This window comes from Gymnoscopelus braueri (genome assembly GCF_963280865.1).
Source record: "Gymnoscopelus braueri genome assembly, chromosome: 7".
Classification (NCBI taxonomy): domain Eukaryota; kingdom Metazoa; phylum Chordata; class Actinopteri; order Myctophiformes; family Myctophidae; genus Gymnoscopelus; species Gymnoscopelus braueri.
This window is the reverse complement of record NC_137608.1, coordinates 41,702,210-41,717,896: the sequence shown is the minus strand read 5'-3', so window position 1 is coordinate 41,717,896 and position 15,687 is coordinate 41,702,210. Positions and strand designations below refer to the sequence as shown.

Below are 15,687 nucleotides of genomic sequence, written 5' to 3'. Positions count from 1 at the left end.
ACGCCACATCCACAGCCATGTTTCAGCTCACAATGCTTGGGAGTCTTGGAACTGACAGGTTTCATTAGCACAAAAACAAGTCTGTTGGTTTACCACCCTCAAACCGCCTGAGTCTCTCTGACCTTAATCTGAGAGTCTGAGTTTAAATCTGAGTGCCCAAGTTAAATCGAAGTCTCCAAGTTTAAGACAGCGCTAGATATCTGCACCGGGTCTCTGAATGAGTTTACAGTCTATCAATACAAATAAATGTCTATCAACAGTTAATATATGAATGAATATACATCTATGAATATGTGGATGAATATATCGTATGTATAGTCTATCAACAATAAGTGTACAGTACAAGACTCTGTGTTTGAATACGAGACTCTCCTGAGTTTAAATCTGAGAGTCTCAGATTAAACTATCATTCTTTTTGCTGTGTATTTCATTCACCTTTCCCCAAGGGGAGTAACACTACACCCATGCACCCTCTTGGATCGGGTCACACTGCGCTCATGTCAATTGTCAATTCAATTCTTGACGCGGCCGAGTGTGTGAAAGAGACGAGCACCAACGCAATTATTTCACTCATTGCGCCCGCTTGTCGCTACGCCTGTCAGATTGCCTGCGCCCCCCTAGCTGAACGCTCGGCTCTGAATTTTTTAAATGAATAGCATCAGTCACTTCCTATGTGAAAAGCCCTTATATTTGTGCCGACTTACTGTCCTCATTGGCCTGGGAGAGGAATTTCTCTGTGGTGAGCAGCGGCTTCTTCTCATCCAAGACCAAGTTCCAAAAGCCGGCAAATTTACTCTCTGCAACACAAGCAAAAGGATAAAAGTTCAACATCATCCCATGTCAATGCAAGCCCTCTGACTAGAAGTCACTATAAATACAAAGAGAATACAGTAGTATGTTCATGACACGAGGGTATAATAAATGTTATCTTCTCTCCCAAAAAAAACTACATGGTGTTCAGGTATATGCATTTTTGTAAATAAAAACATCAATCAATCGAACCTGTCTGCGTCTCCAGCAGAGCCAGTCGACTCAGGAGAACAGAAGCAGCCACACCCTCTGAGAGCAGAGCTTGCTGGGAGTTCTGGGCAGCAGCTTTCTCCACTGTTTTAAGGAGCAGGGGAACCAGGTCAGATGCCTGTGCAAGCGTGTCACCTAGAGACCAGGGGAAAGCACAGTATTGAGGCCATCATCTACCCTTTAGTACGAGTGCACTTTTAAGTTTTGCCAACATGACCAAAACAGGGACGCCAGGCTGAAAGTGGTTTAAGGCGTTTTCAGGCAGTACAAACAGCATTGATGACAGACTGACCTTTAAAGGCCCCCAGCATGGCCTGTAGGTAGGCGTGTCGGACAAGGGAGGTGGAAGTCTTGAGGGTGAAGGCCTTCTTCATCCAGTCCAACAGGGCGGTGGGGACTTCCACAGTCAGACGATTAGTCCACTGGGAAAGCACCTCCACGGCATGCACCAGGGTCCCCTCATGGACTGAAAAGAAAGGAAGTTAATAAAAGGTGTGTTGTATATCATCCCGAGGAGGAAAGTACTTTTCTGCATCATTCACCCTGCAGGTGGTTCGTTCAGATGCCACGTGGATGGGCGAGCCGAGGGTCAAATCATTGACCTTCTGATTCTCAGACGGCCACTTAATTTACTGAGCCACTGCCACCCTTGATTCTGGTATATTGTATTAGAGCACTTATATTTACAGGATCTGAGGCAACACCTGTTGTTTTAGCATATATTCATAACTTTTATGAGCCACCCATCTTTGACTCAGGCCCACCTCCCTTTAAGCAGCCAATGCACCATAAAGGGTGGGGAGGAGCTAAGCATGTGTGACAACAAGCAATGATACCTTCTTGTTGCAGATAAGGGATGAACATCACAGCAACATCAGAGCTAAGAGTTTGACTGGAGGTTCCCGACACTGCGTGATGGCTGCAGCTGGCAATCCCTGCAAATCATACCAGCACAACTTAAGATATAGTTGCATCAATGTTTGTAATACATTTTAAATAGTATTAATAATTTTAAAATATTATGGACAATGAAGAAGAAGAAGAAAGCACTTTAAAATCATATTACCTGACAAAACGGTCATTTTCTGGGCGACAATGGTGAGCTTCCCCTCCGCCCCTGCAACCATAAACATAGCGCGACATGATGACTCCCATTGACATTAATGCTTGATTTATATCGCCACATGTTGAAAGCTTGGAGATGTTTGCCACGTGACACCAGCGTGCAGCAAAGTATAAATCAGGCATAAGGTGAAGTGATCACATACTGGGACGTAAGCACACACCCGGCTGAATTAATTAAGAATAATATGAATGATTTGCTATTCACCTCCGAGGATCTTAAAGAGGTGTGTGACGATGTCCTGAACAGCGGAAGGGTCGCTGCACTGCTGGCTGAGGTTCTGCATGGCCTGGACTGCCACCTCCATCACCTGGGGGTTATTAGCCTTCAGCTGGCCTAAAATATTAAACACACTCAATATACACCTGCTATGCAAACAAACAATTTAGGCATTTAGCAGACGCTCTTATCCAGAGCGACTTAGGCTACAATAAGCAAGGTAATCACATATATCAAATGCAGAGAGACAGTGTAGTTCTTCAGTAAACTAGAATTGCAGGTAAGCCAGAAACCTAGCATCAGTCTATAACAAAATACTGTCAAAATAATAATCTATACATTGAACCTATAGGATACCAGGTAACAAACAGAAAACACAACTACAGTAGGTGCAGGTGCATTTGCAAATACCACTGTTTGTTTTAATCTGCACTGCAGGTATTAAGATGGGTGAGGGTTTACCATGTTACAACTGTTCTTCATCTGCTATAATACTAATCTAACTACGGTAAAGCAAATAGGGAGATAAATGTTTTTATCCAGGCCTGCAAATAAGCACAAAGCGACAGCGACACACACACACACACACAATACATTTTGTTTATCCAGGTCTGCAAATAAGCACACAGCGACACACACACATTCTGTAATTGATTTGGCTTCTATATTGGTCTTACTTGCGATGGCCTTTCCAACATCCATGGCATATTGACTGAGGTCAAGAGTCACTGAGGCGACCAAGCAGGAGATGGCTGAAAAAAAGATTTACAACAACTGTATGGTTAGTCGTCTGCAATGCTGCTTATCTCGGAATTAAAGCTAGAGTAATGTATCAGCATTTAATGCTCACTATGGACCTGACAGATCGGCAATTTTCATCATAGGATGAAAATAGCCGTTCTACAAATTCACAACAAGTTGCGATGCACTGCTTTGCGAGCTTGCAGATCTCCCATTTTGGCCACACAATACCGGCTTGTGTAAATTAAGAATATAAGGTAGGGTCTACGGCGTAGGCCTAGGGTATATTTGAGACTTTTCACTTATAATGACATGCCCAAATCAGGGATGCCAGGGTTCACGTGGTTAAGCATGCTGAAAGTATTTAGGGAGGTGAAAGCTTCTCACTCTGCATGGCGTTCTCAGGGCTGCGGAGCACGGTCTTTTGCAGAGCAGGCAGCAATAGCTCCTTAAACTCAGAGTGGGACACATGGCGCATCAAGGAGCCACTTTTGTCCAGGATGTGTTGCTGTGGCCTTGTCTTGCTCATGACGACTGTCTTCACATACAGATCCAGCAGGGCACTCTGAAAACAGCAAAAAAGTTAGACCATATCAACAAATACAGACATGACTCTATACTACAGCCATTTTAGTACCATATGCTACCAAAATAATAGTCATGCTACCTAGAAATATGAATCTTGAGATGTAAAGCAATGTAGATGTAAAGATGTAAAACCGTGTTATAACATTTTCCAGTTTACAGGCAAGTGACCTTGGAACAAAATGTGACACATTTGGCAGCAGATCTTTACGTGTGATTAAAGATGAGACCAAAAGAAAAGGTTTAGAGGCAACAAATACCTACTATTAAAAGACTTACCTTATGCTTCTCGATGGTGCCCATGTCTCTCTGTGACGTGCAGAAATCCAGACACACCCCTAGCATAGCCAGGGTGGTGGGGCTCTGCTCCAGGCTCAACAAGGTGCTGAAGTACAGATCAACCAGTCCAGGGCTCTGGTGAAAACAGAACAAAAGGTCAAAATAGAGATAGTTTTCCTTTTCTCCATTTATCATGGTGGTTATGAATTGCTGGGTTGGGCCTGGGTTCCACATCCATACTCATGCATGTTAGGGGACATACTCCTGCCAGTGCCCTTGGGCATGGAACTGGGTGCTGGAGTTGGTCCCCAGGTGTTGCTTCTGAACGTGCATTCAAAAACTTCCACAGAAAATAGCAGATCCACAAGCAAGAGCTATTCTCTGAGGGAGACCTGAGGGACTCCACTCAATCATAAAGCATTTAAGTGGTTAATGTTCTTCAAATACAGCAAATTAAATTAAAAACTGAATAGAATATTTAATTTAATTCACATTTTTGGGCTTAGGTAAAATGTGGACTTTCACATGAAAAACTATTTCAGAGCCATCGGTGAGACACATCAAATTCTCCAATATGATAAAATCACGAACACCAAATGTATCGTGTAATTTGATATATTATTGGTTCTCATATTCATGACCAAGGCAATAATTATTTTCTCCCTTAAAAACCTTTAGAGAAGCAAAGATTTCAGTGTCATTGTGAACCTGCAGTGTCCTACTCACTTCTTTCCAGAGGCGATAGAGGTTCTTGGTGGTTGACTTTAGGGCAGTGCCCTGAGCTCCTCCCACCACCTCAGCCAGAAGAAGACTCTGGACCTCCACCTGTGAGAGGAAACCACAAGATACTCGTTGGTATTTTCATTCATTGTTTATTCAGCAGAGACCATGAACGATTAACATAATATACTTAGCGAAAATAGCCGATCTACAAGCTCACGTGTCGTGACGCGCTGTGAGCTTGTAGAAAATGTCTGGAAAATGTTGACATTTTTGGCTATAATGATATGCCAAAAATAGGGAAACCAGGTTGAAAGTGGTTATGACACAATTGCACCACAGTTGGCTACAAGCAAATTTTCCATCTGCAAAAGACAAATATGTGACATCTACGGCCAATCAGCCAATGGTAAAGGTAAAGGTAATTGAAAAAAACTAGTTTCTAACATCTAACATTAAAAAATTACTTTTACTGCTTCACCCACCAGATGGCTGCTCAGGTGGCTCTGATGACCATACAGCTGTTAGGGGGTTAAATGTCATGCTCTGGGACACTTTTACACGTGGACTAAGCGAACAGAAAATACATAACCCAAGACTATTGAAAAGATATACATACAGTAGGAGAGATAAACACGATCTGAATTAGAAAACACAGATGCTCCTTTATTCACCATTTTCTTCCACAAAGGTCCTTCTTTTTTCTCTGGAGAAGAGAACACGGTGCGGCCCAGTAGGCAGGTCCAAGCCAAGCCAGTAAACGCTGCCGAGGCGGTGCACTTACTGAAAACAAAACAATGTGTGGTCAAAGTCAATACACCACCCATTCTAACACCTATTTTGGAGACACTGATATTTACTGGTGATGATCACCTTTAAGATAGATAGAGAGATAGAGAGATAGAGAGATAGAGAGATAGAGAGATAGATAGATAGATAGATAATTTCCCCTTGTGATACAATCTACTATTTTCATCATACGAGACCACTGCGGCCCACACACAGCCCATAAATCAGGCTTAGGACTTAGAAAAAGTTGAAACATCCCAGGCCATACTTGGGCTCTCCATTTTTGCTGATGATCCCACTGTTTAGAAGGCAGTGGAGGAGGCTGGCTGCCAGGATGTCAGGTTGACTCTCAGCCAGCAGAGCAATCACAGACAGAATCTCTCTTCGAGATGCAGCATCCCTGAAATATTTTTTACAAAAAGATTACAAAAACAAACAAAAAAAGAATCCACCACTCAGAAGACAAAATGTAAGTGCCAAAGTTTATAGCAAAATGTGTAAGTATCATGAACTTTTATTTGCCAAAGAGCTTATTTTCTGCAATAATTAAAAGCTCAATACAAAAATCCTATACGCTTTTGTCGAGGGAAGGGAGGAAGATGCTAATTTCCTCCATACTGTTCTATTGTGCTGGAAAATGTAGAAATGTTTTTTATGTACGACCAGATATCCATCCACCTACCTGTATCTGTGTGGGGTGAGACAGAAGAGCTTGCACAGTCCTTTGATGGCAGGCTCCGGGAGTTCTAAAGGATGAGATGGTTATAAACAATCAGCAGAGGTAACAACATTGGTTCTAAGCTGACAGTACACTAAAAGGTACAAATTCAATAGTTCATATTACATTTCTCACCTTTGCCACTTAAGCATAGCTTCAGTTCTCCAAGAATCTCTTTGCGTTCGTTTACACTGGACAAAGTCACTTTCACAGCAAATTTCTTCAGTGTGTCTGAAACCTGGTATAAACAATAATAGTTAGAAATATTTTTTTTTTAAACTAGGTGAGCCCAGATTTTATTATTCTGGTGAACTGCATGATCCTGCTGCACCGGGTGGACAATACATTAGCCTGAACAATATTTAATGAAAAACTAAAACAAGTATTCAAAAAATAGCAAAGTAATAGCTGACCAAAGTACAAGGTGTGTGTATGCAAGTAAATTCTACTATGAAATCTAAACATCAGACATTATTTACTATAAAGACAGGAGTAACGTTACTCTACAGCCACTAAAAGTCTTTCAACAGAGTGACTTGCTATATTTGTGTAAGGGTCCACTGCTATATTTGTGTAAGGGTCCAGGTTGGCTTGTCACCAGGTAACCTCATATGTTAGAGCAATCTTTGCAACATGAATGATCTGCACATATTATCTTGTCAGTCTAGTTGCTTGTCACCGGAAATGACCCCCCCCCCCCCCAACAGTTTACTGAATACATCTTACTTTCTTGTTACTAGTTCGTATATTTGAGGTTTTGGCATATTACTGTATATTATGGTTAGTATTTAAATGGCTCGATGGATTTAATACACAGGACCTTAATGGAAACAAGCCCTGAGGGCTTATCTGAGTTATCCTTTTAGCATTCTTTAGTATAAATAAATCTGTGCCACACAGTGTCTTTATTTTGCAAACTGTTCATAAACTATTCATTCAATCAATCATCATCAGTTACATAAAATCGAGTGAGCTATGAGTTGGCAGCCAAGTTGTAGCTGATCACCAAGGCAACTGATCACTGATCAGTGTGCTTGATGATGATGATAATAATGCTGCTGATCATGATCATAATGATGTGATGAGATGGAGACTGTGGCTAGGACTACGTAGCACTTTGTTAGCCCTATGGTTGACTAGCGAGCCTGCTGTTAGCAACCTAGCTATTATGGGAATGCGGCTAGAGCTCTGTTGAACGCGAAAGCACAGCAGCGTTATTGACCGGACCTCGCTCGGGATGACATGAGCTACTTGTTTACGGTGCTTGGTTGACGGTCCGTACACGGATAGCGAACTAAAATAAAACAGCAGAAGCACAAACCTGCGTGTCCGCTGCCATCTTGCCGGGTCTGGTGGTGCAGGAAGGACTTGTAACCGTTACCTCCGGGTCATTGGCAGCGCAGCCACCACGTGGGTTCTAGTCTGTGCTGCGTGTGAGTTGAACAACCAAAGATGGGTTGAACCTGGTTAGAAGGAGTTCTCTTAACGCTATGGTACTTTCGAGCCGTTTCCCGCAGACCCGCAGTGGCGCAGGCTGCGCAGCCTCTCGTCTTCAGTCAAAATAAAAGATACACTTTCGCTACTCACCAAAACAAAGATGGTTTTAAGATGTTGAAAGCCTACTTTCCGCAGTGGGAGCACTCGGAGCCCCCCACCTTGCGTCTAAAATACACTTTTTGACCAAAATGTAAAATAATCCACCGGATGGAAAAAAAAAATTTTAGTTACTCCACTGCGCCACCTACAGATCCGGTCAATGAATGTAAACATATTTATTCCATTCCATATATGTACACTCTCAGAGTTAACTTACAACCACACAAGGGTCCATTTGGTTCACTACCATCATTTATCTGGGGACCCTCTGGAACCCCCTCAAGGACCCCACTTTGAGAATCACTGGCATAGAGGGGTTGAACACGCGTGTGGAAGGAGGATGACACACAAATCTTCATTAAAACAAAAATATTATTATTAATAATAATAATACTACAAAAGACGAATGAACTTCCTGCATTTGTTTCTTATCTAGAGCAGTCGTTCCCAAACTGGGGGTCCCCACATTTTTTGGGGGGGGGGGCGGGGGGGTCTCTAGATCAACGTTTGGGAACCCTTGATCTAGTGTACTTGTCTTTATTCTTTCTCGCATGGCTACACAAACTGAAAGGGATTGATGCTGACCATATGTTATTAATAATCTATACCCAGAAATATTGCTCCATATGCTTGTCTCGTCTCAACCCAATGCAGTATTTATTCATGATAATTGATGGAGATGGGCTGCTAACAACAGCCATGTTTTCACTAATAAGAACTATAAAGAAAGGGATTCAATCATTTTTTCACTCCTTTTTTTATTGTCAATAGTTTTGCAATAGTACACACATCACAATAATAAACACATTACAATTGCATAATTATTAAGATGTTATAAAACCAAAACAAATGAACTGCAACCAAACTAATACAAAAAGAAGAAGACGACTCAAAATGGTGATCCAGTCTATCACAAAGTTAGGAGATAATAATACAAATTAAATAAATAACAGCTAAGAAAAAAAAGTAAAGAATGGAAGGAGGAGGTTGGGATTGGGTTGGTGTGACATCACTATAAATTGGCTTAAACCCAACCCTCCAAGTCCAACATAGCCTATAAGTCCTGGGTGCAAAGACTATGGGTCCAGCCATCTATTGCGCTGATCAGAGCAATGGTCACTGAGTTACGGCCATTTGAAGTGTTAAACAATGCTGTAGTGGCCAATATGTGTGCAATTGTGTCTTTTTTGGTGTGACTATTTTCATGGCAGACCCCTAAACAGCGTTTGTGCCAAGTTTGGTCAGAATTGGAGCAACGGTGTGCCTGTGGCCGCCAGGGGCCACTCTTTTTTTTTCTTCCCCTGTTTATTGCATATTGTTTTGCTCTTAGTATTTTAGTATATTTTTCTTACTGAGTGTACAGCACTTTGCTTCAACGCTGTTGTTTTAAATGTGCTCTAATAAAGTGGATTGGATTGGATAGGATTGGATGTGGCCCCTGGTATGACAATTCTGATGGCAGACCCCTGAACAGTGTTTGTGCCACGTTTGATGTGGATCGGAGCAACATGTGGCCCCCGGGGCACCTTACGTGGCCCCTGGTGGCCGCACATGGCTCCTGGTTGGACTAGTGTCATGGCAGACCCCTGAACACTGTTTGTGCCAAGTGTGGTGCGGATCAGAGCAACAGTGCGCCTCACAGGTCTGGATGTTTCGTTTGTGACCGCGGTCGGTCCCCCCACCCTCTAGGCAATTTTAATATAGGATGGAATAAAATGGGGACAACTTTATTTACCGGTAAGCAATCATCATGAGATGCCTGAAGGTGGTCTATTGACCGAAATGTTGCTTAAATAAAGTTGTCCCTGTTGTGCAAGTGTAGACAGTGTGCCGGTCATTTTATTTTATTCTATACATCTGATCCCTGCCTACGCACCCGTCTTTGAGCTGATCAGGTGTGCATCAGACTTTGTTTCCAATATAGGATCGAAGAAATCACTCATAATTACAGAAGGAAACATTTATGATCAGGTGAATCCCTGCTTTGCAAATATGAATGATCTGATGATGAAAAGGGTGAATATAATATATTCACCCGTATTTATTAGACATATTATGTCTAATTTGTCTAAGGTTGCCACGGCCGTATGACTAAGTCCCATTGTCTTTGCACCCAAGACTCATTATGAAGGAGGGTTGACTGGGTTTAAGACAATTTATAGTGATGCCTTTTGTAGCTGCTGTGAGCTTTATTGCCTCGCCCCCTAGGGACTAGAGGTCCCATCGGCGAGACTAATCGACAGTAAATCTGAGTCCAGTTCTCCACAGTTCCTCCAACAATTAGCTGTACTAGTAGGTGGATAGTCTATGTTAACCATAATGTGGGGTGTTCTAAAATATCGAGATTCCACTTGAATTCCCTCCGAATATTGGAGTAGGTCACTGAATGTGCTTAAGCACTGACTGACTGAAATTATGACTCCCACTGTCAGTTATTAGTGAATTGTGTGTTTCCAGTGATGATAGATATCACCTTCTCTGTTGGGCAATCTGAAGAAAAAAAAATGTTCTATTGGAGGTGATTAGAATTTTTCAAGATCTTTGTTGAGAAATTGTCTGATTTGTAGATAAAGAAATCAGATTTCTGGAGCCCAAATTTGTTTTTAATCTGTTCAAATGATTTAATATTGTTAGTCAAATCAATTATGTACGTACATAAGTTGACCATATCTTGACCAATTCATGAAACCAGTATCCATGTGTAAGGGAGTAAAATTGTGTATAGATTTGATGGAAGTCATAATCGAAAGAGAATCTGAAATATTATTTCTGTACCTCCTTCGAGGTATGTTTTTGTGTTTTTTCAACCAACACCAAAGCCTGTTCTTAAAAGTAGGCTACAGCAAATGCATTACTGGCAATAAACGACAGCTCACCAGCAAATTAAGTTTAAAAACAGAAATGAAATTAGCCTACGCCTAGTACTCAATAGAGTTTAAAGGTAATATCAGGCCCGGCGGGCACCTAGGCTCTATTGCAACCTGACAGCGTGTCACGGGTTCGAGTCCCGATCCCGACGACTTTTGCTGTGTGTCACTCCCCATTTCTCTCTCCCCATTTCCTGTCTATATATACTGTGTACTATCAATAAAGGCCAAAAAATAAGAAAAAAGTAATATCAAACTTAGACAAGTCAAGTTTGTTAGCACATTTCATACACAAAGGCACAAAAAAAATCAGAAACTATAGAAATAAAGTAATGCAAACTATTTTAAAGTAAAGCTGAAATTTGTTAACTGAACATTTTTCTAAAATAGATAAAGGAAAGTGGTGAACACACGTTTATAGACTGGATTTAAAAGTAGAGTCGGGCGCACATGGATCAGATCCTCTGGAACACTGCCTCGTCATGTTTTGTTTAAACTCTGGGAACAGTTTATAGCAGACCGGTCCCAGACAACCTGAGCCTTGGGTTCATAATAAAAAAGCAATTCTGAAGACGGCGTCATGTGTCGAAAATAGCAACATACAAGCTCACAGCGCATCGCGGAAGCGGCAAGCATAAGGTTTGACATGTACAGTATTGAATGAACCAAACCAGTTAACCAGAACAGACTGGTCTTTTGCCTAATTCACAGAGCAACCAATTATCTAAACACCCATACAGAATGGAAAGCAATGACACATCACAAATAAAGTCCACCCATGACACAGGTAGCAAAACAGTATTTATTTGAGTAATCAGGCTGGAAGTGAGTAAGCTCACTCCTAATTGAACTGAACCATTTGAACTGAAGAGAGAAAAATGTGAACAGACATCATAAGGACAATTTCAAGAAAGTATGGCTTTGGTTAAATAAAAATCTACTTAAATGATTCAAACAATGATTTGAACAGACAATATAGTTACATGATTTCTTAAATAGCATAAGAAATGTTTTAAGGCTCTGGAATTCCCTGAACAAGACAAAGGCCCAATATTTATTGCATTACATGATTAACAATGTAATAAGCCTTCAGCCCCAACCCCAGCAGTCATACAGTAGATAAAACTCAGATGCTGAGGGAAATGAGTCACCTTAGTCCTTGCATTTAAACTCAAAGGCCACCAGGCTTTTATTTAAACAGCCGACAGTTTTCAGCCAACTACTAAAGTAAAAATCTGAAGACAATCCTGGACAAGCAATTGGATATCAGTATCTTGCTGGTTTTGCCAGTGTTAAAAAAACATTGCATTGATACAGTGGCACAGATAGCCTGTTACTTGGAAAATAGAAGATGGCATAAAGTTGAACTTTCTAAAATGTATGATTGCATAGTACTATTAGGATATCACATACACTAGATTACTTGATGGTTTTGCTGTGTGCATTGTCTTCCTGTTTTTTAAGTAGTGAAAATTCATCAGTTTCTCAATACAGTAATCACACAGATTGAATACCAAAGTGATACAGACAGACACCTTGACAGAGGACCGCTCCCTTTCTAAATGAGTGGTTATTCAACAGATGTACATGCAAGGCATGAACTGCCCAGCACATGTTTTGCGTACAATGCTGTTACATGAAATATTTACATAAAAAAGGGTTCAGGAGGTTGTCGGTCATCTTTGAAACAAAGCTAGTTACTGTTTTTTTATCATTAGGTTTTCCATGGTCTTCTACAGTATGTATGTATGCATCCAAGAAGTCTCACTATAAAATATGCACCGTTTATGAGCAGTGGATCACTGCTACACTGTTGTTCCACACCCAGAAGGAATTCAAAGATGTGAGGAATGCTCTGGCAGCAAAATCATTCGCAATATGAGATATTTGCTTAACATTTTGGAGAGATAACTCTGTGCTTAGGGTACTAGTAGGTAGACAACTGCTGGAGTTCTAGTGAAGCATCGATGCACGCTGGGGGACTTCTAAGATGGCTACCTCAATCATTGAGGTTAGGCTTCCGACCATAAATAATATCACTATATTTGGTGATGGTTACACTTTCACTTTGGTTGACAAAAAACAAACCACTCCAGTGGAATACTTTTCTCTCAGAGATCTTAGTCTGACTGACCGTGTTAAGTTGGTAAATTCCTGTCATCCACTCTGCTTATTAATAGAAGAAACTTGATTTTCCTTCTGACGTGTCAGCCTTAATATGTTTAAGTACTCAATCCTTATTTGGAAGGTGTTAAGGAGTATGTTTCCCCAAGGCAGCAAGTGTGGGATTAAGTCCATAAATGTCTGAAGACACTACCATGAACTTCAGTACAAAAATAAATCTGAACGCTGACTCAGCTCGCTTCCAGTCAATGCTACAATGACATCATGAGTTTATCCATCTGCTTTGTTCTCATTTACAAACACTGGGGGAAACAAGTAATCACAAGCCCTTCCCTTTCACCGGTTGGAGAAAGACCATGTCATTATGATACAAAAAAAAGCCACACACACACAACAGGTCAACTGCTCCCTGCTAAATATTTCCAAAAGACACACTCAACCAGTGAGCAACAACCTCAAACACGCATAGTATTCCATGTGTTCCTACAGTGTTCAGTAAGCTTTTACCCCATCTATAAAGTAAAGATATAATACATTTTTAAAAACACACAATTCCGAGAATCACAGAAATGGTTGACAGGCCCAGGCCTGTAAAAAATGTCCAATACATGCCGAGGGATTAAGGAGAATGATGTTATCTCCTGCATATCTCTGCTGACAAGGGGGGGGGGAAACCTTGGAATTCTAAATTTCTCAAATAATTGTCCTGTTCTTACTTGAATTGAAGGTTTACTCGCTCCTCTGAGGGTTTTATTTCCCCTAAGACCCACAAAACTTTATTTGAAGTTACGAGGTTTTAACCTGACAGCAGAGTATATACTGCCTCAACTACATGCACATACTTTAACCATACACGCTTCCAACATAGTCACCAGAATATAGACAGCCTTCTTACAGACACAATTCTCCTGATTCACACTCTACCTCTTTCTCTCAAGCCCTGCTCCATATGAACTTCCTAACTGAACAGCTTCACGAAGCAGCCCTGGCAGTAGGGCTTGTCGTTCTGCTCCTTGAAGGTACCTTTGTTGAGCTGCTTGAGGCAGAAGGCACAGACAAAGTGCTCCGGGTGGAACTTCTTGGCCATGGCGGTGATGCAACGGCCAGTGATTGGTTTCTGACAGCCCGAGCAGAGGGAACCACGGCGCTCGTGGTAGTGCACTTCACAGTAGGGCTGGCCGTCATGCTCGAAAAAGCTTCCATTCACAAACGGGGTGAAGCACTCCTGTAGACACGGAAGACAGTACAGAGAGAGAGATGAGAAGACATGAATTCTTTATCAAGGCCAATTTTCATGTAATTCTTTAACGCTGGGTGGGAACTACTCTAGGGTCTACATTTACAGAGTCTGAAGTCTGATTGATACATAGTTAGTGCACCAGTGCCGCGTCCCGAAAATAGCCGATCTACAAGCTCACAATGTGTTGTTGTGAGCTTGTAGTTCTGCTATTTTCAGGACACTGGCGCTAAACTAGGCATCACAGGGGGTTTGAGAATTCAGTGGCAGAAGAATACAGTAAAAAACTAAATGCACGTACCCTGCAGACAAAACACTCAGGGTGCCAAAGGCAGTTCAGCGCAGAGATGTAGTTCTCCAGGATGGCTCGAGCACAGCCACCACATTTAGGTGCAAACATGTCAAAGTAATCTTTCCTGCAATACGCCTTCCCGTCCTTCTCGTGGAAACCTTCAAAAGACAAGATAGTAAACTTGATGATAACTGATTGAAAGATAATTCAATGTTAATAATAATAATTGCTAATAAACATATGAACTCTTAATTAACATGGGACATTATTTTCTTCCTTCCTTGTTTTTTTGACATCTCTTTTATCTCTCCCTAATTTAGACATCGACAATTCCCTTATGTGGACTGTGGTCCATGTTGCTGCCAACCCCCACTGTTGCCCTGGGTAGGGAGTAGACAACCACCTCTTCTGGTCGCCCTCCTCTGATACAAATGGAATCCCCGGTGTGAGCTTCTGCACGCAGAGGCTCACGCTCTCTTCCCTGGTTCTCCTCCCCGCTGAACAGGCACCCTGACCAAACAGTAGGTGTCGCTAGTGCAGGGGCAACAATTATACAACCTCCTGCTGGCTTTTCACCCGCTAACAATTGTGTTTTGGGACAGAGCGACCTGGAGGCGAACCCGGTCCTCTGTGTGGTAGGCGAGTTTTTACCTCTTATGCCACCGGGATGCCAAACACAATAAAACTTTGACTATGAATGTATTTTATATATATTTTAAAAAAAAAATTTTTTTTATGTCTTATAAACTCCATTTGCAGAATTGACTTGAAACAGAGTTAAAAAGGGAACCAAACACTACCCTGGCATACTTTTATCTTCCACAATAATACAAAATGAGATAACACGCACCCTCTGGGCCAAAGAAGGATCCACACTGAGCGCAGAAAAAGTGTTCCGGATGCCATGTCCGATCCAATGCAGTCACGACTTTCTGTACAGGAGATGTAAGGAAAAGGTAGCATCAAACGGAGTGTAAAGCAATAAATGATTTTATCGTACAAAAGCACATGAAAGCATCACTAACATCCAGTATAGGCCCGTTGCAGTAGTGGCATCGTGGGGAGAACAGGTTATGGTAGTCTTTCTCACAGTAGGGCTGTCCGTCACGCTCAAAGAAGTTCCTGGAGCCTATCTCCTCTTGGCAGTGTGTGCACACAAAATGCTCAGGGTGCCATGTGCGTCCCATGGCAGTCACCACCTACACAAAAGAGGGTCGTATACACATTTTATCAGGACAATTTTATATTTGAAACAAAAGGTGGTCTAAGAACACATTCTTCTTCTTCATCATACAAACGGCATGAAACGTCAGTTTTGGTGAGAAGGAAGGTTCTACACATAAACAGTTACCCTAAGAGGCGGAGCTGCCCACCAAG

At 41.7% G+C, this 15,687-nt stretch overlaps 2 protein-coding genes across 3 annotated transcripts in view; both read right to left on the bottom strand.

The window, feature by feature from the left end:
• gcn1 (GCN1 activator of EIF2AK4) overlaps positions 1-7,599 on the bottom strand; it is a 56,395-nt gene extending 48,796 nt beyond the window's left edge. Inside the window, exons 1-15 of the mRNA XM_080432538.1 lie at positions 7,516-7,599; positions 6,330-6,432; positions 6,159-6,222; positions 5,745-5,876; positions 5,362-5,470; positions 4,694-4,792; positions 3,968-4,102; positions 3,491-3,668; positions 3,040-3,114; positions 2,351-2,479; positions 2,087-2,137; positions 1,857-1,955; positions 1,313-1,486; positions 1,003-1,155; positions 705-797 (exon numbers count right to left, since the gene is read on the bottom strand). Coding sequence (XP_080288664.1) covers positions 705-797; positions 1,003-1,155; positions 1,313-1,486; positions 1,857-1,955; positions 2,087-2,137; positions 2,351-2,479; positions 3,040-3,114; positions 3,491-3,668; positions 3,968-4,102; positions 4,694-4,792; positions 5,362-5,470; positions 5,745-5,876; positions 6,159-6,222; positions 6,330-6,432; positions 7,516-7,533 — 1,612 coding nt within the window. The 5' untranslated portion in view covers positions 7,534-7,599. The remainder of the gene's footprint in view (positions 1-704; positions 798-1,002; positions 1,156-1,312; positions 1,487-1,856; positions 1,956-2,086; positions 2,138-2,350; positions 2,480-3,039; positions 3,115-3,490; positions 3,669-3,967; positions 4,103-4,693; positions 4,793-5,361; positions 5,471-5,744; positions 5,877-6,158; positions 6,223-6,329; positions 6,433-7,515) is intronic.
• A 3,121-nt stretch (positions 7,600-10,720) lies between these two features.
• The window catches only part of pxnb (paxillin b), a 29,302-nt gene continuing 24,335 nt past the window's right edge, over positions 10,721-15,687 (bottom strand). The window contains exons 8-11 of one of the 2 annotated variants that reach the window (XM_080434274.1): positions 15,336-15,509; positions 15,161-15,242; positions 14,320-14,468; positions 10,721-14,006 (exon numbers count right to left, since the gene is read on the bottom strand). In XM_080434274.1, coding sequence (XP_080290400.1) covers positions 13,740-14,006; positions 14,320-14,468; positions 15,161-15,242; positions 15,336-15,509 — 672 coding nt within the window. In that variant the 3' untranslated portion in view covers positions 10,721-13,739. The remainder of the gene's footprint in view (positions 14,007-14,319; positions 14,469-15,160; positions 15,243-15,335; positions 15,510-15,687) is intronic. The other variant, XM_080434275.1, reaches the window with a different exon arrangement.